The sequence below is a fragment of the Stegodyphus dumicola genome, chromosome X1 (assembly GCF_044657685.1).
Source record: "Stegodyphus dumicola isolate Sdum_Otavi_A_Nest chromosome X1, ASM4465768v1".
Classification (NCBI taxonomy): domain Eukaryota; kingdom Metazoa; phylum Arthropoda; class Arachnida; order Araneae; family Eresidae; genus Stegodyphus; species Stegodyphus dumicola.
Window position 1 is genome coordinate 245,339,481 of NC_140780.1, and position 25,488 is coordinate 245,364,968.

Sequence of the window (25,488 nt, forward strand, 5' to 3'; positions counted from 1 at the left end):
ATCGAACTCTTAGGAAAAAGTTCGGACCTTTCTTTCAAGAGTTTATAGAGCGTACCTTGCGGGACGTTACTCTTCTTTGAAAACTATGTCTCACATTGTATACATTTTTTACCTACTCTTGTACACGAGCATATTATGCCTTGTCGTATTAGACGTTTGGAATGCTCAGTGACGTGTTCCTCATGAAGCAGAATGAGGTTTTTTCCGGAAATTTGGAGCGGGTGTTTATTCAAAGAGGCTGTTTCCTTCGCGCCCTTCCGAAGTCTTCTTGAAAATGATGCAACTTCAGGCAGGAAGTATCGAGGTTCTCCTTCAGCCGGAGCGGCCAGCTCCGGCTGAAGGATTCATCCACCCACCAGCGGCCGACCGGTAAAGACGCTGAACACTGGTAGTTCGGTCTGAGGTTCGAATCCCGCGAACGGGCTGGCTGCATGGGCGTTTTCGTGGTTTTCCCCATGTGTAACGTGTATACGAGCCAGTTTCCCTTAGAAAGTCCTACACGAAAGGCATCCCTCCCTTTAGGCAGATAGCCCTCGTGTGCTTTGCCATAACTGAATAATCCAATCCAATCCTTCAGCCGGAGGTGTTCGTGGTTTTCGGCGTAAACATAAGTTCTTTTTTCTGTTCTTTACCTTCCTTGGTAGGACTCACATTCACGGACATTTTTATTTCTAAGTGAAAGGATCATACAAGAATTAATACTTGGTTTGATCCACTTCCTAAAACGTAGAAAAAAATTTATATCCAAATTAACGAAAAAATTTGTTTTAAGCAGGCCTGTTTTAATTTCTTAAGCATGATATAATGTTGTTATACTATTTATGTGTGCATATTGTGTATTAGATTAAATTCTTATTTTACTATTAATGTGCGCTGATTGTGTATTAGATTAAACTTTTGTCATTCGTTTAATGTGTTAATGTAAGGAGTAATGTTAACTAAATATCCTCCTTCGCTTGTTTTGGCTGAGGATTTTGGCGGTAATTTTCCATTTTGTTTTCCACTCCCGGGAGACTTAGTGAATTTTAGTGTTTTAATGAAATGATTAAAAGATGTATTTGTCTTAGGTCAATTTAATATTCATTTATTTTGTAACTCTTTAATTTCGGTTATTTCTGGGGAAAGGGGTAGGGCAGTACCAGAAGTTGAAATTTTCATGTGCAGGTTTAATATTGTATGAAATGTGTGGGAAAAATTGTATACCTAAAATCATAGTTTATCTCTGCAGTCTAAAACACTGTATTCACTTTAACTGTGATTTGTTTAATATCTCAGGAATGACTGTTATATTTCGATTAACCCAGAGAAATATTAAGATACCATTCCAGAGAAATATGTTAACCCAGAAAGTAAAATGTTTAATCAGAGTCGGTCAAGTTTGAGTTTATTATTTTTACTTTTAGGAAGAATTTATTTACTATGCTTGCCGCAGTATTTAGTTATTTTATTTTTATTCAAAATGTGTGTCTAGCCTTTCAACCGGCGAGAACCCGGTCAAATACAGAGCAAAATTTTATATGTATTAATCACTTAACGACTTGTCTTTGTCATTCTTGTTTTTGCTAATTCTAGCAGAGGATGGTACCATTCTATTCCGTCACAAAAAAGGAACCACTACGTAAAGATGCCAGGATTATGACACTTAACAAATTTAATTGCAGTGATCTGTTGTATTTAATCTTTGTACGTAACAATTTGGTGTCGTAACCTTTCTTTTCTACTTAACAGTACTTCATCAATGGCATCCGGGATCCTGAAATACAGAAAGTTCTGAAAATGAAGGATATTAAAGATTTAAAAAGCGCTCTAGTGGATGTCAGGAAATTCGAGGCAGCCCAGGAAACAACTCGTAGAGATCGCCACCCAATCAGAGCTGCTTAAGTCCAAGAGCCATAGGATCGAGTGAGTGCTCGCCTACATGATTTAACCAGACTAGTCAATGCTTTAACACGGAATAGGAATGCCAACAAACCTACCATAAAGTGCTGGAAGTGCGGTGCAGAAGGCCACGTACGAAGAAACTGCAGAGCACGAAAGATAACACCGTTCCTAGCAAAAAGGAGAGAAACTAATTAGTGGCTATGTCGCGGAGAGGAGATTGCAAGATAAAGAGAAGCTCTATATTAAAGCGCTTCTAATTTCTGCAATGAGTGGTGGCTGTAATGAACTCTTCATCATGAGAAATATTAGTGGAATTTCTTGCAGTATGACCATCGATACAGAAGCCAATGTTACCATCATCCGAAAAGATTTAGCTCAACGATAGGAAGGTAAACTCATTCAGATGCCATCCTGCATTACCTTGCAGAGTGTGTTCGGTAATAAAATTGAAATTAATGGAAAGTTACAAGTTAACTTTCCATTAATGTAGGCACATTTGGCAAGTGCCATCTAACGTAACACGGCGTATGAAGCACATAATACCGATCCTTGCGTACTTGGATTGGACGTTCTACAGAAATACAATTTTTCTTTGAAATTTAAAAATAACGATCTGCTTCTGAGGACATACAACTATTCGGAATTAATGATTAAGGAGTTAAATCTGTCCACCAAATTATAGCTGAAGATGATATTTCAGTACCAGCAAGATCAGAATTTTTACTTCCTGGATCCATAGCCGAAAGCAGAAATTTTCAGTACGATATAATGGAATATCCTAAGAACTGCAACATCCCGTGAGGAGTACTAGTAGCCTCGGCACTCGTCGACTTCCTACAACCGATGACATTCTGGACACTCTTTCTGGAACCAATTGGTTTTCGTCATTTGATTTAAAGAGTGGTTATTGGTAGGTAGAGAAACACTCTGATCATCAAGAAAAGATGGCATTTACTACCGGACAAGAATGTGGCAGTTCAAGGTGATGCCGTTTGGTTTATGCCGGCAACGTTCAAACGACTCATGGAGACCGTGTTGAGAGGTGGTCTTTCATTCGAAGCCTGTCTGATATACCTGGATAACATTATCATCATTGGTAAGAGTTTGGAAGAACATTTAGAAAATATTAGTAAGGTACTTCAGAAATTGAAGGATGTTAGTCTAAAATTAACTTCCACTAAATGTAATTTGTTCAGGCAGGAAATGACTTCATTTGAGCGTGTCATCTCTGAAAAAGGTATGTCTATGTATCCAGAAGAAGTATCAGAAGCTGAAGACTGCAGATGCCCCGAAAATGGTCATCACCTGAGAAGTTTTCTGAAGCTTTTAATTTTTTTTTCCATTGCAAGACCCCCAGACAGACAGCAGGCAAAAATTATTGAGGATAGAAAAATGTGAGGATGCATTTAACAAACTAATGAAGGCTTTAACATCTCCGACAATCCTGACGTATCCTCAGCTCGACAAACCATTTATTCTTGCCACAGATGCGTGCAATGAGAGTGTTGGTGCTGTTTTGTCTCAAGAAATAAACAGTCAAGATCGTTTCCTAGTATACTGAGCACCGCCTGAGATAACCACCGATCTGACTTTGTTGTAAAAGTCTTACAGTGTTAATAGTCATCCTGGCAGAAGGGAATATTTCCTCCGTGTAAAAATATAAATATAAATATTACATGGGCATACAAGGCCTGTGTATAAGCATAGATATGTTGATTACAAACATTGTCTTGTACAAATTACATAAAATCATGACAGCTATGTGTACATTTAAACATTATCTGAATTCATATTTATAATACCTTTACTGAGATAATCAAAGTAAACTTGAGTGTCTATCTAAAGAGGAGAGGAATTATTAAGTCACCAGGAAAGGGTTGTTCGCTATAGTTCAAGCCGTAGAACATTTCCACCATTACCTCTTCGGCAGGAAATACGCATTCAGTACAGATCATGTATCGTTAAACTAGGTACTAAATTTCAATAATTTCGTAGGCCAAAAAGCAGATGAATACAAAGACTCCAGGAATATGATATCAGTATCCGTCATCGAAAAGGATCGCCACATGGAAACGCTGAAGCCCTGTCTAGAAGACCCTGCCCAGAAAGCTGCCGATATTGCTCCAACGAAAAACGCGCGGCTTAATCCGGTCGTCCATTAATTTACAATCTCAATGTCATCTGACCCAGGCCCATGGAGGGATCAAGAAGTTAGGAAGGAGCAGTTGGAAGACAGCGATATTAAAACCATAATTAACTTAATGAAGTCTTTAAACAAGAAACCTACCTGGCAGGACATATATAGTGCTAAAACGAAACAATATGTTGCTCTCTGCGATCCACTGCACGGCATCTTATACTGTAAGTTTAAATCCGATGATGGAAAAGCATTCCGATGGCAGTTGATACTTCCAAGATTCCGGATGTTGTTGAAGAACTGCATAACAGCCTGACAGGAGGCCACTTCGGAGTAATGAAGATTTTATAAGGTATTGCTCCCACCTTCTTAGCGTGCCTTCGTGGTGTAATGGTCAGCACACTCGACGCGTATTCGGGAGGTCCGAGGTTAGAGTCCCGGCGAGGGCATTGCTCATTTTTCATCTCTCCTGCTTCTGAAATAACCTAATGTCTCTACAACTTTGCTTTAAGTTCAACAGCGCTTATACTGGAATAATACAACGGTTGACGTGCAAAAGTGGATGTCTATGCGGCTGGGAAAGTACCGAAGAAACATAGTCGAGGGAGACTACCACGTTACAATGTAGGAGCGCCTTTTAAACGTATCACCTTTGATATCCTGGGACCTCTGCCACGAACTGTTGATGAACACAAACACATCCTCTTTATCATTGGTAGCTTCACCAGGTGGCCTGAAAGTAATTTACGTGATCAGGAAGCTATCAAGGTAGCAGAGGTAATGATGCAGCATTGGATTTCCATGTTCGGAGTTTCTCTTCAGTCGCATTCTGATCGAGGAAGGAATTTTGATTCTCCTGCAATTAAAGAAATGCGTAACTTCAATATCAGCTAGATTCCTTTAGAACTTTCTTTCCGATGGCATCCTTCCCGTTAGACAGATAGCCATTGTGTGCTTTGACGCATCCAAATAACCTAAACTAAGAGTAAAACGGCATAAAAGGCCTTGTTTTCTGAAGTATATAGGTGCGATAATCTATTTCTTTCATATACAGAAAGGATCTTAAATTTGACTAACGTTTACATTGTTTTAAAACGTTACTGTCCTCTCTTATTTTCAACTTCCGGCCAGAATATAAGCTTTAATCTGCTTATGCAAATTGCACTTGCTAACGCTTAAGTATTTAAGTTGCGGCTTTTCGCCAAGAACAGAGTTAGATGGGAAGAGAGTGAGCCTTCTTGCCACTGCATTTCACGCGAGCTTTTCAATCAGCTGCTGTCCGCCTTTAAGGCCAGAGGTTTAGTCCTTTTGATATCTAAGACGTATTGTAGTTTTCTACATACATTTAGTTCTACATACGTATTTAATCTAAAAGGCCAACCATAGTGTTAGTCATCTGTGTAAAGTACTTGAAGTTAGCTCTTATTTAAATTTAGTTTTTTAGTAGTTCTTATATTTTTACGTTTAGACCACAAGTCGTTGGTCTTTGTATCCAGAAGTGCGGGACCACCTGTAATATCGTGGAGAATAAAGGGTAAAGTTAAGCCTTCTTGCTTGTGCTGTCCATTCCACACATACACGAGCATAGCTTGTGTAAGCTCCCATTGAGGATATTAGATATTCCCTAAACAAATTAGAAGATCAAGAAGTCCTGATAAACTGGTCAAAAGAGACCCGTAAAGGAAATGCTCCCGGTTTCAAGAAGGAATGGCGCCCAAACTACTCTGAACTGGTCTCAAAACACTGAAACGGACGGACTGTAAATTCTACTCATAAAAAGAATTTTCATGGATGAAAAATTTAAACCCCTTCAAAACAAGCAAACATACAAAAGAAAGCAAGCCCTTTTCTCGAAACAAGGGTAGTAACGGACAAAACTAGTACCTTCAAAAATCCAAGAAAGTTTAGTATAAAAATGTAAAATGCAAATTATGTTGTCCTTTGTAATTGATCAAAAAGCAAAATTCCCCTTGTATTATAAAGTTTTCAAACCTATTTAGAAATTTTGAACAGAAACATTGATAACTCTTACTTTCATACACGAATATTACGTTAAAATATACCCTCAAAATATGAGTAGCATTCTGAAGAAACTTTGGAAAACAACAAATTCACAAAACTTGGGTTCAAAGTTTAAAATAAAATTACATTTATTATTTAGAAAGTTTGATTAATGTACTTAGTACTTCACCTTTATACTATTAATTAATTAAATTAGATACTTTAGATTTTAATATCAACTTAAATTAATTAAATTTGGAATAAGTATTATATTATATGAAATATGAATTTTTAGAAATCCTAAATAGAAGATTTATTCTTCCTCTCTTTATAAAATTCAGTATTGTTTGATGTATTATAAGAAATAAAAATGTCTCTCATGAGCGGTGAAGAGTAAGCTTTTCTTTCAAACAATTATTTGAGAAATGTATTGCAGATTTTTGTTTCCAAAACGTTTTTATTTTGCGGTATACATTTGGCTGCCCATTTAAATGCGTCTTCCTGGTGCGGTAACTGCCTGAAAGCAGTAAAGGGAAGAAACCATTCCAGAACTAAAATTATTTTATCTTGATACTATGCTGCTAATAATTTATCAGGAACGTATTAAAAATGATGATATATCCAATAGAAATCACATATTGGCACTGTCAAGCTGTGCCTCAGTTATCACTGAGCCAGCAATTGTGTTTGATAAAAATTTTCTAAATCAGACTTACTTAGTTTTCTAAAACAACTGCTGACGTAAAATTAAAAACTTAAAGAGCAAAAACCCATTTAATCCGTTACTTGTTGATATTTACGTGGACTAAAATGAGACCAAATTATTGAAAACAAAAAAGACTTTTTTAGTGGTGAGGAGGGTTAGGTATATAGACGACACTATCTCGCTTCATGGAGAATGGTTGAGGTAATAATCTTACGGTGCATAATATGAAAGTGCGCAGAACACGTGGATTTTTTTGCGCAAAGGAAAGATAGTTTTAAATGTATCTAATTAATTATGAATTGCATTTATTTAGCGATATCACTCACGCTTCGAACTTGCTTCTTTTATTTCCATTCAAAAAACTCTCTTTAACGAAACGTTTTCTCGTTTATCTTCCTTCTCATACTAAATATTGCCACCTGTTAAACTAAAAATGATGTCGGCTTCATGCATGTTTTTCGTTTCTCTTAACATGTATTCTTCACTTTTTCTCTAGCTCTTGACCCAACCGAAAGGCATGGTGATTAACGGAGAATAAACCCACAGTGCTCGTCTTAGGCCCGAATCCTAGATAAAACTGAGGTTTATGACTACACATGTTTGCCTTTGCATAATGTAGACATTTAAAATCTATTTATGCCAAGGTTTTCTCGAGAGGCTCGTAATTAAGGAAAAGGGATGCCGGAGTCGCGGATTTCATCCCCAGCCTTCCTAATGTCATTGTAAAGCTTTCAAGTTGAATCAAACAATCTTTTCAACTTAAAATTACTTGACATAAATTTCCGTATATGTCAATGGCTAAGTTTGTGTCTTTTATAATAGGAAGATGTCTTACTACAGGTCGCGCAAGCTAAGCTTTTAGAACTGAACTCTGTCGTTTCGGCGGAACTCGTGGCTTTGATAGCTGCAAGAAAGTACGATAAAATACTCTGTTAAGTACGATAAAGAAAGTACGATAAAATATGTTATACTCTGCTTCTACCATCAACATGATTATCATACAACGCAAAAGCCCTTAAGTAAAAAGCTACAAAAGCCCTTAAGTAAGGCATAGTCAATATTTTTATCAATTTTTTAACAACAGTCCTTAGTTATCACTTTACTTAACTATATTGACATTAAGGGCAATGAGGTAGCGAGCACTCACATCTTAGAAAAAGTAACTTAATTCCCTCTTACCAAATGGCAGGAGAACTGGAATTCTGCGGACATTGAATTAAAGAACTCTTTTATTAGTGTGATGCATGATATTATTCTTACGCGTATCACGTGTTCACTTACGTCCGAGGTTCATGTAGTTCTAATTTTAATTACACATTTTCACTCTTAGAGACAGTGATTTCAGCAGGTGTAGCAATATATATTACTCTAAGCACAATATTTTCACTGCTTCTTCATGGAGAATCTAAAAAAATCTGTATCTAAAAACTAAAAATCCTGATACAGAGCGAATTTCATAACACATGGAGACACACACAGGGGAAAAAAAACCACGAGCTCCTTAAAACTTCTAAATCAGTGCTAAATATCTGCAGATTTTGTATGAATTTTGCGTAGTTAAATGACGTCATTCAAAATGGCTTTAAATACTCTTGTTCTTCAAGTACATATTCTGTATCATAGTCTAATAAAATTAATAGACTTACGTAAAATAAATGACATCCTGTCTTAAATTTTGCTTAACCTCGTATAGCGATACACCCTGACTAAACGCCTTGGACCACAAGAAATTGTAACATTAATTACTGAGCTTAAAAATAATATTGATAATGCAGTAAGATTAGAAGTGATTTTATTACACAATTTGTTCATCGCATGTCAGCAACTTTTATTACATTCTACTTCCTAACTAAAATTTTTAATTTAAGTTTAAAACTTTGCTTTTTGTTATCAGTGCTTTCTTGATGATATCAGCATGTTGCTCCGAAAATGTTTACTGACTAGATCCCTGTGTCCGGTTACTTGATATCTTTCTTGCCTCGTCTGACCTCATCCCAGTCGCTTTTCTCTCTTCATTCAACAAGTTGGATTGTCCTTATATAGTTCGATGAAGTGAAAGAGATTAAATCAAATTCTTGTTGTTACTCTTGTTATGTTCCATTGAGCTCACGAATGCAACGATTTATAATCAAAGCTTATCAGCGCTCATCAATCTATAATCAAAGCTTATCAATTGAGCTCAAGGATTTATAATCAAATATCTGAAATCATCATGAGCTCATGAATTAAGCTCATGAATACAACGATTTATAATCAAAACCGTGTATTTTTTCACCTTTAATTTCAATATTCATTCAATCTACTTTCTTCTTGTTTGCTGCACCATTAGTATTTAAATATTTCTATAACACCATTTAAGAATATATTACTGAATTATTCATTTCATAATTTTGAAATTAAAATGCAATAGATGTGCATGTTGTATACCTAAAATGAAATACGTGCTTTAAAGATGGACTTTCTTTGAGATATTTTCGACAACCTTGCTTAGAATTTAACGAAAGTCGTACTAGAGTAAAAATTTCAAATTTTAACGACATTAGTATGCTTGAAATGCTTTTACCTGATTTCGAAATCTGGCAGCTACACATAATGTTTGAAGCTGCAAAAATATATTTTCATGTGAAAGTATATTTTATTATAAAAATTATTTTTCCCATTCACTTTTATGTTTAACACTGTTTGTAATACATACTGAGGTAGAAAGGTACGGCTCGAATTTTGTTGTGGACTTAATGCAATTTATTATAACTGTAATAAAATTAAAACCCGCGGAGTTGCTCGGTTTTGTTTTATTTTATTGTAATAATTAAATATATTTTAGAAGCATTTGGAGTAAGTGACCTTCAAAGTGATAAGCTTAAATATAATTAATATCAGTATATTAAGTATTTTCAATGATATATTTTGAAAGCCACCACAATTAATTGTAGTTAGCTACGAATTTCTACTTAGTTTAGATTAATATGACTTCGGGTACAGTTACCTAGAAGAACTAATACTAGTTAGAGGCATTTAATAGAGTTAGGTAATTATTTAAGCGAAGTGTTCGCTCTTGGTAACTATGTAAAATGCGGAATCAATAATTTTCGGAAGTCAATAGATCTCTTACTTGATTTTAAATCGGATAACGCAGATTTATTACATTAAGAAGAAACAAGTTTCAGAATTTGATTTATTTTATCAAAGCAAGCCGAAATGTTCAGTTAATATTTAACGAGTTAACTTATTTAGATTTAAAAGTGTTTTATTTTAGAAATAATTTGACTTAAAGACACAGACACTAAAATCAGAAGTACATTTTTATTTTGTATAGAATTTTAGAGAGAATTTATGTCAGGTAATGAGAAAAAAATCATCAAGAAATATTTTCATACACTCAAATATCTGATGCAACATATCCGAATTTCAGCCTTTCTTGCAGTGATAACAAGCGCAATTTACAGCAGATTTAAACGTTAAAGCTTTGGGTCCATCCAAGCACATTACTTTCACCTTCACCTGAAAATGAAACAAAGCATGATTTATATCAAAATAAGCATAAATAATTTTAAAAAACTTTAAACATAAAAGATATACACCAATGTTAAATGCAAAATTTAGAGAAAATATCTAGATCAGCGTAATAAAATCTACACTAACCTAAAGTTGTCTTTTGCTTTATATTACAGTGTACCTACTCATTATATACATTAGTGCCTTATAAGCAGCTTTTAAATATTTAAATGACGTTATAGAGTCCCTCGCTCTTACTCTATTGAAGTAAATGTCGATTAACCTAGTGAACTGTTAAGCGACATATCGCTGAGTTCTAATAACAGAGGTCGTAAACTCAAAAGGGTTAACTACCCTTTATTTCACTGAAAATAAGATGAGCAGTTGGCTCCTTACTTGGGCTTACAACAAAGCCTCCACTCCGGCTTGAAATCAAAATAAGCCGAGCGTAACAGTTTCTAAAGAGATTTAGCCCGAAGGCAAACACGCGCTACTCAGGAGTCTTAGCCCTCTCTCTCTCTCTCGAAGTAAGTTGAACCTTCCTTAAATACAACTTTTTGCTCATTTGCATTCAACGCGATTCTTAAAACTCATTATGATAGGGAGTTGTAAGTTGAAACAAGAATCGATAGGAAAATACTTACGATTAATTTAAAGTAACTGTTATAAAATTAAAATATACCTCACAACGTCTTATTTTCAAGGAACATTTTTTGGTGTTATCAAACAATTTATTTGCGGTTTTAAATGAGAGGCGTGAATTGAGGAATGAAAAGCTACTCTAAATGCTCTGGAGCAACATTATATTCAAGTATGCATCATTATCAGTGATAACTCTTGCAAATACCTATAGATTTTGCTGAAAAAAAACTGAATGTAGAATTTCTCTTGATCTCAACCTGCATTCCTTAGACATTTTTGTATTTCGGATGAGAGGTAAACACGCTTGAAAAAAGTTTGTTTTTGCTTCTTAAGGCCTTTAATAGGTTACAGAATTTATTTTTGTTGAGTTTATAAGGTCTTTAATTTTTATCACCTGTTTTCGAAATTCTTGATTTATGTTCTTTTTTTTACGATACTGATCCTATATTTTTAATCAACTTGAAAATTAATTTTGAGTTCCTAGTTCATTCTTACCTTCGTAATGTTAGAACGGATTAGAGTTTTGATTATGGCAAAGTACACTAGGATTATTTGATTAAAGGAAGGTATGTCTTCGTAGAGTCCTTTTTAAGAGAAACTGGATTACACTCGCGTTGCACATGGGAACAGGCCCGAGCAAACACACCCAGCCCCCTTATTTGCCAGCACTAGAACCTGACACAAGCCGCTAAATTTTGGCGGTCATATCCACTGAATCGTAGATGAATCGTAGATAAAGTTTAATGTGATAGACAAAGAGCTTTTTACTTTTTAATCCAATGAAGTATTATAAGAAAAGCAGAAACATAGGAATGAACTAGGATTCAATTTCTCTTCTCTTTGCTTACTACAATGTGTAATATTTTGCCGCTAGAAAAAGAAACGTGTTACTGTAAAGAAAGTTCTGAGAACTAAAGCGTAATACGAAATATGAAAAATGTTTTTTGATTTACATATATGTTTTTATTTTTGTTTTCAATTCATTAAGTTTTATCCATTTTTAAGCATTGTGAAATAATAATTCTCTGCGTAGAATACAAACTAGTATTATTTTCTTTTTAATTTCATGAAAACCATGTACCAGATTTCTATAGAATCGGAAAAAGAAATATATGTCGAAAGATTTCATATTTTCAGTTTTATGAAAGTTTTGTCTCATTAATAATTTTTTTAGAAATATGTTGTTGATTTTAGAAGATGACTTTTGTGTACCCATTTATAAATATTTTTGTTTGTAGATGTTTGGGTATTGCTCTAATAATTCGAATGTGAATGTGAGTATATCATAATACTTTGCAAGCTTTCTGTATTTTAGCTATAATTCGAAGTTTTGCATTTTGGTTTCATTTAACAGTCTTATCATTTCATCCCCATTTTTACTCATCATCCTTCACTTACATGAGATCTTAATATCATTTACAATTACATAATATAAAAATCTGCATTTTATGAACCAATATCTAAGACTTGTTTGTTAGCTTATAATGTATTAGAACATTCGTAGATATAATTTTCGAATACTTTTGAAATACTAATTTAATTGCCTATCAGGAATATCGTAAAAAAAGACTGTATTATAAATAGTTACTGTGTAAGATATTTTTCTCCTTCCTTTCCACATGCCTTCGTGTTATAATTGGAAGCATACTTGGCGTGTATTCGAGAGGTCCAGGGCTCGAATCCCAGCAAGAACGTCTGCGCATTTTTCACGTCTCCAGCTTAAAACCTAACGACTCTACAAGTGACGCTTGAACTAAAAGATAGTGGATGATAATTCGTCACCCCCAGGATTTGGCGACTAGATCCCTTAATCGTCAATCGTCCTTTAAAAGGTGAGTATATAAGGTATTTTCTCGCTTCCTTCCGCATGCCTTCGTGGTCTAATTGGAAGCGTACTCATTGGGCACGGGCGCTTTCGGGCTTACCAGAAAAAAATTCAATTTGCAAAATAATAGTCTTTGTAATTATTGTAGTGCTGAAGGCAATGCACGACATTTCGTCGAAGACTGCGTATTATTGCGACATGTTAGGGAAAAAGATAGCAACATAAAATAATTTTGTTGCTGCAGGAAAGAGTTTAGAGTTTCAAAAGATTTGGTAAAATTTATAAATGGCAATAGAGGCATATTGAGAATTTTGATTTGATGTTTTTTTACAGTACCTTTTTATCTGTGTTGGATGTGCTGCGTTAAACATGAGGCCGATTTTTATCGATCGGGAGGGATGCCGCACACTCGTATACTACGTTACATTACTCACTTGTTTGCCCGATGTATTTTAAATTTTAAACAGAATGACATCTGTTCCACAGGAATTAAAACTGGGAGTTGAATTTGGGAGTTTTAAGATGTGAAATCGGCAGTTTTAAGATCGCACAACGAATTTTATAGTTGAGGAGGAAAGAGAAATTGAAGAAAATAAGAGCAATTTCATAATTAACTGAAGGGGATAATAAGATAAAAAATTTTTGTGGCTGCTGATGATACATAATTCTTTAGGATGATAAGGAGAGATATCTTTAAAAGTATTATCAGCGACTCTTAACATAAAAGCTTTATTAACAACAAGTTTAAAATAACTGAGCACGATAGTGTAAGAATAAAGAAAACAAAATGACGAGATTTGGCCTGGGAAGAAGGTGAACAGATTAACAAATTCACTTACCTTTTTAGCGTAGATATTACTAGAAAATAATGAAGAAAGATCTAATACTCAAGCATTTGGATAAAGTGTATGATGAATTCATTAAATTAAAAATCTTATAAATGCCGTTCTTTAGCGAATTTTGGGAAAAAGCCTAAATTCTATGTTAAAAATTAGCAATAAGGGGAATTAATGTCATTTTAAACTAAACTGGAAGTATATGCAATGATTTATCAGTCTTTTTGATTTTGGAGAATTTAGAATTTGAATGATCCTCTGGAATCGAGTGGTAAGAGCCCGAGTTTCACTACTTCATTAGCGTGCAAACTTCTGTCCCTTTTAGTGGCTTGAAGGAGATGAACGTATGTCAATGGTTTTCAAAATCGATAGAGTTTTGTGTAAAATTTATACCAATCTACGATTTTGTTTCTGTCCAGTTCTATTTCTTACATTAAAATGGTTACCCTTACATTTAATTTGCTGTTAAAATATTTACTTCTAGTTTGAATTTCTGTCATAAGAAACTTTTCATACTTGAAAAGTTTCTTATTTCTGTCATAAGAAATGGGACTGGGCTTAAAATCCAAAAGGACTCAACAAAGAAAGCTAAAAGTATTCATGAAGTGTCTCCAACTGTAGTCTTTATAACCGCAGATATACACAGAGCTACCCTGATCGTTATATTGGTTAGCCATGGCGGTTGGGCGGATCCGAGTCTCAAAGACTGCATTTCTGTTTTTAAATTGTGCAACGTCTTTGCAGCATTACAGCACACAAAATGTCGTTCAACTGACTGCTTCCTTGAGAAGGTTCTCATGAAGAAAAAAGGGATAGGTAGGTAGGTGATAGGTGACGGGGGGCACGGGCACTGTCCCTTTACCATTAGGTTAATCGGTTTAGCACCGTGCCCACCCCCATCTAGAGCCATATTTATTGAATATCAAAACAACAAATACACGGCCAAACAAGGGCTGGATTTGGATCTGTCCTTCCAAGTGTCGGCCATCAGAATGAAAGCGAAAGCTGGTGAAACTCACATTTTCCGCCTATGAAGGCCTTGGCCAACAAGAAGCGCTACTCACTGATCTTGGTCACTATAAATCTATAGACCTGATCTGACTAAGGGTATCATCAGGATTATTATTAATAACACAAATAATATGATTGTGTTAATTAAAAAATTATCACATTTTTACACTATAGGCAAGTATTAGTGCTTTTCATAACCAATTGTTCTTAGAATACAGTTTACTTACATCTTCAGTCTCCATTATGTTACAACACTGGCCATAGGATGTAATCGTTTGTTTTGGATTGATGCGCAGGGAATCTTCGGTAGAAGGCACCGAATAAGAGACGCAGAAACCTCTACAAGCGTTTGTCGTTATATCGAATTCTACACATCCAGGAATTCTAATGGTCCTCGTGTGACCTAGGGAGGAAAAGAATCATGTCGCAACTTAATTTTAGGATGCAGAATCAGAATTACAAGCTGGTTGTTTAGAATTTTTATGTATTAGCATTGTATCAAGTCACAGAAGCTACAGTAATGCTAAAATGTCTATGTACATCACATTTAATGCAGTGATGTTTCTAATATAAGTAAATTTATGGTAGAAATATTTCTTTTTTTAACAGAGAAAAGAATTTATGCTCAAAATCATTATGACACATTCTTTCGAAAATAGAGTAGGAACGGGAACTAGGAAAGATGAAGGAAGAAATGCATGAAATCTTAGCTAAACGCATGGTTTCACCTACAACTTACGGCATTGCTATTTTTATGCAGTTTAAGACATTGCTTAAAAAGGTGAGAAATTCTTAAATTATATACGACATTGCTTAAAGAGGTACTCTGCTTGAACGTCTAATCTGTAAAAGGCATTGCTTTAAAATAACACAAATTCATAGCTTTTGAGAAGAAAATAAATTCATTAAAAAACAGTAGACGATATCCCATTATTGAAAATTGTAAACCTAATTCAACTGACATTAGTTGATTATAATGATATTTTTTTTAATGTTACAAATTGCAGCAGCATGAAATTCAGAATCGATACTGACAGTTCTTAGGTAGTCGCTCTGGCATAATACATACACAATACATGCATACGTTTATTGTACCAAATAATATTATGAAAACGTAATTATATTTTACTAAATTCCAGTTTTATAAATTTGTGAAATTTATTTTAATAGTATGATTTATACGTTAAAGTTTAACGGTTAGACTTTAACGGTTTAAAGGTTAGACCCATTCTAAGATCTTTGCGAAATCTTTCCTAAATGCTTTTAGTTCAAAGCTCCTACCAAGGACTGAGATTATACAGAAATGAAGTTATTACAACTGCTGAAGTTTTAACTTTTAACTGAAGCAAAAGCTTAATTATATGACAGCTAATGAATTTTGTTATGAGGTTTCGGTTAATGGATTATCAGAAACTTTCGGATTTTGATTATCAGAAACTTTTCATAGACAAGGCTTCAAATCTCATGTACTGTCGTCCTGTTAAATTCTAAGCGTTTATGTAAAACCCCAACATACGGAATATAATAAGATTTTGCCTTCTTTCTATAACAAAATTTATTTTATTTGTTTTATATAAGGTATAAACGCCTTCATTCACAGAAATCCATAAAACTGGTATGTAAAAAATAAAAAGTTTCATTGTTTTCACGCCGATACATTTAAGTAAATAAACAATCAAAATAAAAATGGAAATAGAAATGAGATTTAATTATGTAAAAATTAAAATTAAAAAACTGTAATTCGCAATACATTGCCTGAGAAGTTATAAAATGAGCTTTCAAATATTGATTCATATAGAGCAGAACTCCAAATATCCGGACTACGTGGGACCACAGTCCCAGCAGATAAATCAGGTAACTGTATATTTCTTTTTTGTGTAGGTCAAATATGTATTTAATATAATGCAGTTGAAGGAATTTTTTTTTACTTGACGAAATTTCAGTAAAAACTAGGTAACAATAAAATATTTTTATTTACTTAAATGAAATATAAACGTATTTTCGAACGAAATATTACACACTTTCTTTCGACAAAATTAAACGACGAAATTATTTTTATTTGACTAAACAAGAAGGCAGCTTTTATTTTAAAAAATAAAACAACGAAATTATTTTTATTTGACTAAACAAGAAGGCAGCTTTTATTTTAAAAAATAAAACAACGAAATTAATTTTTATTTAAATTGAATTTAAAAGGAAAGAATAAACAGTAAACTTTTCAGCAAATGTTATTGATTTTCAGTTATTATGTATAGAGAGTATATAATTATCGAACATTTTAAAGCAGTCTAGATATCGTACAAATTCATATAAATTAATTTAATGACTTTTCAAAAATATGTCCTGCGCTGTTATTATCTTCTGATATCATTAACTCGACGAAACATACTTAAAACTCATATGTGAATTAATAAGCTTAATTTTGCTTAGCCTGTAAGGTATTTTCTCCTTCCTCTCTGCATGATTTCGTGGTGTAAATGGAATCACGCTCGACGCGTATTCGGGAGATCCTGAATTCGAATCCCGGCGAGGGCATTGCACATTTTTCACGTTCCAATATATATATATATATTATGATTATATAATATATATATATATATATATATATATATGATAATGATATAATGATATAATCTTATGACTCTACAGTGGCGCCCGAACGAAAAGGTGGTGGACGATAATTTGTCAATAACAGGATTTGTCATTTGAATACCCTCATTCTCAGGCCCCATTTAAAAAGGCGGAGTATATAAGGTATTTGCTCCTTCCTTTCCGCGTGCCTTTGGGATGTAACTGGAAGCACACTTGACGCGTATTAGGAAGGTCCCGAGTTTGAACCCCGTCAAAGGCATTGCACATTTGCACGTTCTAACAACGATATAATCTAATGACTCTACAAGCCTTAAATGTACAATAAATGATCCAGCTAATTGGAGTTCCTCATAATTACAGTCTGGGTAGTTGGAAGTTTATTGGTTTACTGAAAGAATTCCTCTGCGAGCACTGTAAATAAATAAAATGGATATCTGTTTCATAAAAAAATCTAATTTACTCAATTTAAATTAAAATTCATTTACTTACCTACTTTAAAGCAACCATCTTGTTCCCATATATTAGCTGATGACTTGTTCAAGGATGTTACAATTGTTACGAAGAACAAGGAGAACATCAAACCAGTTGTTAAGGAAGTCATTTAGGAATATATTTTTGATTGTCTACTACTTTAAGAAACTTGCTATCTGAAATGAAATATCTCAATAATACAAAATAAGAAAGGTTTTCCTTTCATGACCAAAAAATCAACATTTGTAAATTTAATAGGATTTCTTTTGATAAATTCAAATATGTAATCGAAATTTTCTTAACATTCATAGATTGTTTTTAGTGACATAGAGTTTAAGCTTATTTGAATATATGTGGATCAAAAGGGCAAATCATTTAAAAGATGGAAGTATATGGTTTTTGCTGTACTTGACCTGAGGAATATCTTGCATTGAAGCTCAGCAGAGGGTCAGTAAACTTGTTGAGACTTGAATTTTTTACACTATTTCGATATAAGAAATTTTGTGGTAAAAGCTCTTACCTTGCAATCACTCGCGTCTTGGAAACTGCAGAAGGAAAACACATTGTGGTAGAAATATCAGTTAATTTGAAGGAAAAGAAATGAAGGTTTTGTAAACTCATCGCATCATATGGCTATGCATGACTTCAAAATATTTTCCATTTTCTTTCGGTAGTTCTCTACTGTCACTTCAGCACAAAATATTTGCAAATATTCTTATGAGACTAATATGCAGCATTTTTACCTGAAAGTTTTCTGATACAGAAAGAGTTTTCTAAGTTATACCCCCATGAAAATACCTTACCTGCTTTCACCTTCATTTTGAGTTAGGAAATTTATTTCTGACATATTTGAAACTCCTCTCAATCCATTCTAGCTAGGTAAGTCTTACCCTTCATGAATCCTAGCTAGGAGAGAAGTTTAATGCTTCAAAATAACATTGTTTTGGGGGTATAATGATTTCCTTAGTTTGGCAAGAGAAAAGAAGTATTACATGTAGCTCAGTTTAAATCGGATGAGAATAATAATAATAATAATAATAATAATTTTTAAATAACAACATATATTCAAGCTATGTATTTGATACTCTTTCCTCCGTAGAATTCCCACTGGCAGCATGAGCAAATGGTGTATTTGGAAATTTTCTTATATTAGTAAGAACTGTAACTTGATTTAGAATTATCGTTAATTGGAAACCAACAGCGGTTTTAAAACTCAGAAATAAATTTGAAATGTACATAAGAACATTTATGTCAATTTTCACTCGAAAGTAATCGCACATTTATAAGAAGCATTTGCAAGTTGTCAAGTGAGTGACGCCCCTCAAACACTACAGTGATAGTAAAAATCCAAGTGAATATTTTAAGATCAACTAACAAGAATGCACAGGCATGAAAATATTTTATTCATTCTGTTGAAAAATCTTTGTTAACCAATGGGGTTTACATTTACAAAATAATATATGGTATCACTTTACCACCCACATTAGCACTAATTTCGGGTTAAGGATGTCAGAAGTACATTTTATATCTATGGTCGGGAAGACACTCTGTAACATTACTGAATTCATAGAAATAGGAAATGCGCCGTTGCAATTAAATGCATTCAACGTATAGTGAATAGTTAGACATTAACTTGGTAAATAATAAGCTCTGAACTGAATAAAAATATTTTTATTATTTTAGCTTTAATTTATTACTACGTCTTTGCATACTCCAGCATGCATATATTACACTAGATTTTATATCAAATTTTTCATTACATATAAATATAAATTAATATTTTAGTAACACAAAAAAAAAACTGAAATTACTTCTCTATTAAAATCACGTTTACAAAAATAATCCTAGAAAGTCTTACAGATTTTGGAAAAGATATCAAGATTTAACAAAAATCTGGCGTTGCTCAATTTACTCGCTTAAAAAGCGAGATATCATATAACAATGCTTTCAATACAAAATAGTATCTACACTTCCATTTGTTTATAATTTTAAGTTTCAACTGTATTGGAAACAATACTGAAGCATAGAGACTAAATGTTGTATTTGAAAAACGGCAGAGTAGAAATGAAAGCTCTTCTTTACGAAATAGCTTAGAATTACGAATATGAAAAGTTCAAACTTTTTAATATCTGATAGGTACATTTTATTTTGATTCTCAAAACTTCATATTTTGCTTAAACGAGAAATATTAAGATGAGTTTTCTTTGCGGAAAACCAAATGCATTAACATTGGTTTAAATACCGTAAAATAAATAGCGTCAATCATTGCCCCACCCAGAGATAATGAAACCTATTAAATATTAAGTACCTGTAATTCCTAGAATAGTGACTGCAGCTTCAGCTCCAGATAGCGATACCTTTGCTCAATAATCATATCTGACATCTGATAGAACTTCTATTAGCCATGTAACAAGCTTTTTATAGATTAGTTACTTTCTCCAGGGAAGAGAGGAAACGGAAAATCAGATGAATGTTGTTCCGAAATAATACATTAATCAGATTATTTTAGCTCTTTGAAACAAGTTCCTTTCCTTCCATAGTTTTTCCATTCTAATTTTAATTTCGCATTTGACGGCACAGTGAACTGATAGAAAGAGGAATAAACATGGCGATCTCCTAACGTAGGGGTGGTTAGTTGATTAATAGCTATAAAATGGGCGTGGAGCAGATTGTAACATCAGAAATGAAACAAGAAATATGCAGTAGTTACGAGAAGTGTCTCATAACAATTAATGAGTTAAATGAAAATCAGTGGTACATCCAGCATAATTTCCATTAAAATAGTTTTGCCCTCATAAATGTTTTTCGTTTCTTTCATCAAAACATTTGTGCTTATTGGGGAGTGAAAACAATATATGTATAAGTACTGACGCATTACAAAAATTACGAAGATGAGAATCCAAAGGCAGATGGATGCGCAGACAGACCTGTCTGAGCAGAAATAAGTGTTTCACTCAGTTTTATTTGTTCTTAAGGTAATTCGTTGTTTCCGATATTATAATCGTAATGCATTTCGAAAACATTGTTTTCATTAATTAATTTCTGTGTTATGTCTCAAATGAAATATCCATGCTGTTCAAACTTGTTGTAGAGGTTTAAAATTACGTTAAGGTTTATCTTCTTCTGGTAGTTTTAGGTTCATCAAACATTTACCTTGCAATTTTTCCATAATTTTCTAAACGAACAGAGGCGTTTGTTCAAAATTCGAATGAAAGTATAGTTACAGATATGTCTTAAGATACTATCGGTTCTATTCACGCAAACGTAAACTGAATTAACACGAGTCATGTATATTTTGGGATTAATCAGTGTGTATAATAGCTATGCAGAATGAATATTACGCTACACTTATCCCTTTGTAAACTATAAATAAAGTAATACTAAACCTATTTAGTGTTTCATGTCATTAGCATGTTCACCGGTGTAGGAGTATTTAATTATGGCAAAGCACACGAGGGCTATCTGCCTAAGGGGAGGGATGCCTTCGTGGAGGACTTTCTAAGGGAAACTAGCTCGTATATACGTTACACATGGGGAAAACCACGAAAACACCCATGCAGCCAGCCCGTTCGCGGGATTCGAACCTCGGACCGAACTACCAGTGTTCAGCGACTTTACCGCTCGTACGCTGGTGGGCAGCATGTTCACCGGAATCACACTTTTAAATTCCTTCAAGACTTTTCCTTCAGTTTCTTAGATTGGTTAACAGCTTGATGCTTTCTTTATGTATAGATCTTTTTCCGAAGATTAATCAGTTCTAGCTTTTGATTTAAAAGCGCGCTGTAAGCCCATACCTTTCACTTGAAGCAATTAATTATTATTAATACACTGATGGGCAGTTGCTGAGAGCGGATGACAGTAGAAGTCATAGCAACCACAAAATGGAAGGCAAGAAAATGTGAAATTAGCCTAAGTGGAGCCTAGCATAAGTTCATAGTAAGTAGCATAAGACGTGTTGTGCGTATGCAAATTTTGAATTGCGTAAGTTGTTCGTCATTTGATATAGAGCTGATAAAAGATAATAAAGGATTTGAAGTGTTCAGATGTAAAATTTAACAGAAAAGAGTCAATTGATGAACTTACAATGTTCAGTATGTCTTCCTGACAGCACATAGATGATTTTACGTGAGGCCGTATTATTTTTTTCCTTCAATGGTAGATTGTGAAGAATTACAAATGCAACCCAGTCCATTAATCTATACAACGCCGGATGTGGTGGTTATCTTTTCTGTTATGTCCCGGTATTCTGACATTATTTTATTCACTTAGCATCCAATCACACTTTTACACGCGCTATATAGCCGTTTGTGATCCGTCCTTATTGTCTACCAGTGTAGTTTTAAATTCAATAAAGCGTTAGTAAAATTGCTCGAAACATTGTGAAAATCACCGTGTCTGTATCTCAAATGTGTGAATTTATAAAAATTCTGTAACATTCTGATAAAAGGAGAATTTCTTGAGTTAGGACATTTTAACTTATCTCAAAATCAAACAATCTGTTTTCAAGACTTACATAATAAATGCAGCATTAGTCGTAGAACACTTAAGAGCTATTGACTGATTGCTAAAAAATTTTAATTGTCATTATTATTATTATTGTAAAGGTGTTCCTTAAAACAAACTGCACAAGTTGTAGAGTCATTAGATTTTTGAAGCAGGAGACATGAAAAATGAGTAATGTCCTCACCGGGACTCGAACCTAAATCTCTCGAATATGTGCTGAGTGTGCTACACTTACACCACGAAGGCATGCAGAAAAGAGGGAGGAAATACCTTATAATGTGAGCAGTAAAAATGAAACTATAACTCATACCAGACTAACGACATATAATTGATATCTTCAAAGATGTGCACGTGTCTTTCTTAATCACGGGCACCTACATATAAGCTTCAAGCTTTAAGTAGATCCAGATTAGTGTTAAATATGTAGGTGTTAATTAAGGTTAAATAGGAATTGTCTTCTCAAGTAACTCTACATTATTTGTTGAATTCCTTACACCGGTTTAGAATCAAATTATCTGCTTACTATTTGTGCCCAATGGCTCGGCACATTGCCGGTGGAAAGATAAAATCGCTATTTCCGAACGTGTCAACAGACGAAGGAAGTGCTTTCCGCTTTAGCGCGTGGATATATCCCCCAGAATTTATTTATGTTTCAAAGATATGTAGTGTTTCCACTTCATGAACTAAGGTATGATCTCAGATTTTAACGATACGAAGGTGCTTTAGTCTTAGACAGCAGGGTATTTAAATCTCTCACTGTTGTGGGCGTCTTATGAGTATCGCTATCAAATAGTAGACTGATGTCAAACAGATTGCTGACTAATCTCTCCATATGATCCTTTGTTACTAATTCATGGTCCTTTAATGCACCTGCTAACTGCCGCGAGATGATTCTCACACCTCACGATAATTCGTTGACAAAATATTTTTCTTCACATAAGAGGTGTCTTAACGCGTGTTAGCACTTTTCTAACACAAAAGTGTCCATTCCCCCCAAAAATAAAGCAACTTCTGCTGTGTAAGAGGATAATCAGTGAATACCGTGGCGAATTTATAGAGTCATTATATTTCTGTAGATTTTCATTCAACATCGGAATATTTTAGATGAGTAGACATTATTATTTATAGCGTCAAAAACGATTACGTCTGTTTGTAGAGTATTTAGTCCATTTTGAGCGAGTGTATGGACGCATGGCAGAGTGAAAATTCAAACGGGTTATTGTCGGGAGTCAAAACCCGAAACTATCGAATTAGAAAAGACAAGAAATTAGCTAGGCATCGAATTAGATAGGCTGATATGCTAATTAATATATCCTAAAGAATATGAAAGTAATACCTTTAATTGATAACGTTCCCTTGAATTGTGACAAGTGGAATAATGAAGCGCAACTCTGTTATACAAATCAGAGGAGGTGTCAGGCTTTCATATACTATATTTTATTTCGGGTGCTACTGCAGTGTATTGTTATTTTATGACTTCGAATCCTGAAAAGAGAACAATATCTTCCCCAGGAATCGAATCTCAGGTTTTTCAATTTACCAGCTGTATGCGTTGGCCATTATATCGCAAGGACATACGCGAAGAACATTTTTAATTCTTTATATATTAATTAAGCATTCTTTTAACTACATATGATATACTACTTGATATTCATCATATGTGCAGAGTTTCTACGCAATTAGTTTAATAGCCTTGCTTTTCACATACTATTTAATGTTAATGAATCACTTTTTATTTCTAACAAAAATTTTCTATTATGGGAAATCAACTTTTATTTTGTTATATGTTATCATTTGGTTCATGTTAAATTTCATTCATTTTTCATTAGAATACTTGACACGATGAAGTAAAAATGTTGTTTGCAACTTTTATTAACTTTTGAATACGTTTATTACAGGAATAACTATCTTCAGAAATTTCTGTTGCTCGAAGAAATAATTTGAAATTTATAGTGAAATATAGTAAAAAGGAAACATTTCTATAATGCTTTAATAACAAAAATACAAATATATAAAAAGATGCTTCAGTTATAAATATTATAAGGTATTTTATTTCTCCTTTCCGCATGCCTTCGGGGTGTAACTGGAAGTGTGTTCGAAGCGTATTTGAGAGTTCAAATTCCGAGGAAAGCATTACAGATTTCTTCAGTCTCCTGACATCGGAAATTATTCTAAAAGTATGTGCGAGTTTCAACTGTGTTCCTCTGCTCTGCCGATTGATCGAATGCGATTGTTGGGGACCCTAATGATAGACTTACAAGGAATATTTTGTACCGAGGTTATAAGGTATTTCTCCCGCCTTCTTAGCATGTCTTCGTGGTGTAGTGGTCAGCCCGCTCGATGCAAATTCGAGAGGTTTGAGTCACAGCGAGAGCATTGCTCATTTTCCAAATCTCCTGCTTCCAAAAAATCCTAATGTCTCTACAGTAGTGCCCGAACTAAAAAAGGTGGCGGATGATGATTCTCCACCACCAGGATTTGGCGATTGGGTCCCCTAATTCCCAGTCGCCCTTTAAAAGGGGAAGTGTATAAGGTATTTCTCCCGCCTTCTTAGCATGCTTTCGTGGTGTAATGGTCAGCACGCTCGACGTGTATTCGAGAGGTCCGTAGTTCGAGTCCCCGCGAGGGCATTGCTCCTTTTTAATCTCTCCTGCTTCCAAATAACCTGATGTCTCTACAAGGTTACAGCTTGTTTTGGTGTGTGCGCGTTTGAAATTCTGTAATGGACTTGCCAGTCTTAATGTTTTCAGTATAATAAACTTAAAGTGTTTTAATTCTGTAGGTTTGATGAGTATATATTCTGGCGGGGATAATTCAACTTTCAAAACACACGTAACACATTAGTGATACTGCATTAGCAGGAAAACAAAAGTTAATTGGAGCTCACAACATGTGTTACAAGTTTTATCACTTCTCTTTTATTTTTCTTCTTGATTTAAACTTCGATCACAATATAAAAATTAGTATAGAGCATTTAAGAAACAGATTCGCAGAATAGTTAGAAAGAATAATTAATAGTATCCGCATTACTTACTGAGTTGGTTACACCGGTAAACTGAAATCCAGGTAATGCGATTGCTTGAATTAAATAAAATCTTGGGATATGTGAAATCCAAGTCATCTACTGGTCAGAAGTTTAACTTAGAATCAGTAAGTTAAACTGAATCAGTAAGTTAAACTGAAGACAGGAAGTCCTTAACTTATTTTGGTTACCCTCTGAAAACGCACTTACGTTATTATTTAAATTTCCGTTTAGTTTGAATTTGGGAATAGTGATGAATACTGAATAGTAATTTATGTTTGAATTTGTATCTTACTAAAATGTAAATGCAAATACCAATAAGAATTTTCACTGGTTATTAGATAGCCCTCTTATGTCTGGTAGCAG

General features: G+C 34.1%; 1 protein-coding gene across 1 annotated transcript in view; it reads right to left on the bottom strand.

Annotated features, from left to right (window-relative positions):
• Window positions 1-10,020: 10,020 nt before the first annotated feature.
• The window catches only part of LOC118195289 (thyrostimulin alpha-2 subunit-like), a 43,683-nt gene continuing 28,215 nt past the window's right edge, over window positions 10,021-25,488 (bottom strand). Inside the window, exons 2-4 of the mRNA XM_035366576.2 lie at window positions 17,616-17,773; window positions 14,762-14,937; window positions 10,021-10,226 (exon numbers count right to left, since the gene is read on the bottom strand). Coding sequence (XP_035222467.1) covers window positions 10,134-10,226; window positions 14,762-14,937; window positions 17,616-17,727 — 381 coding nt within the window. The 5' untranslated portion in view covers window positions 17,728-17,773 and the 3' untranslated portion in view covers window positions 10,021-10,133. The remainder of the gene's footprint in view (window positions 10,227-14,761; window positions 14,938-17,615; window positions 17,774-25,488) is intronic.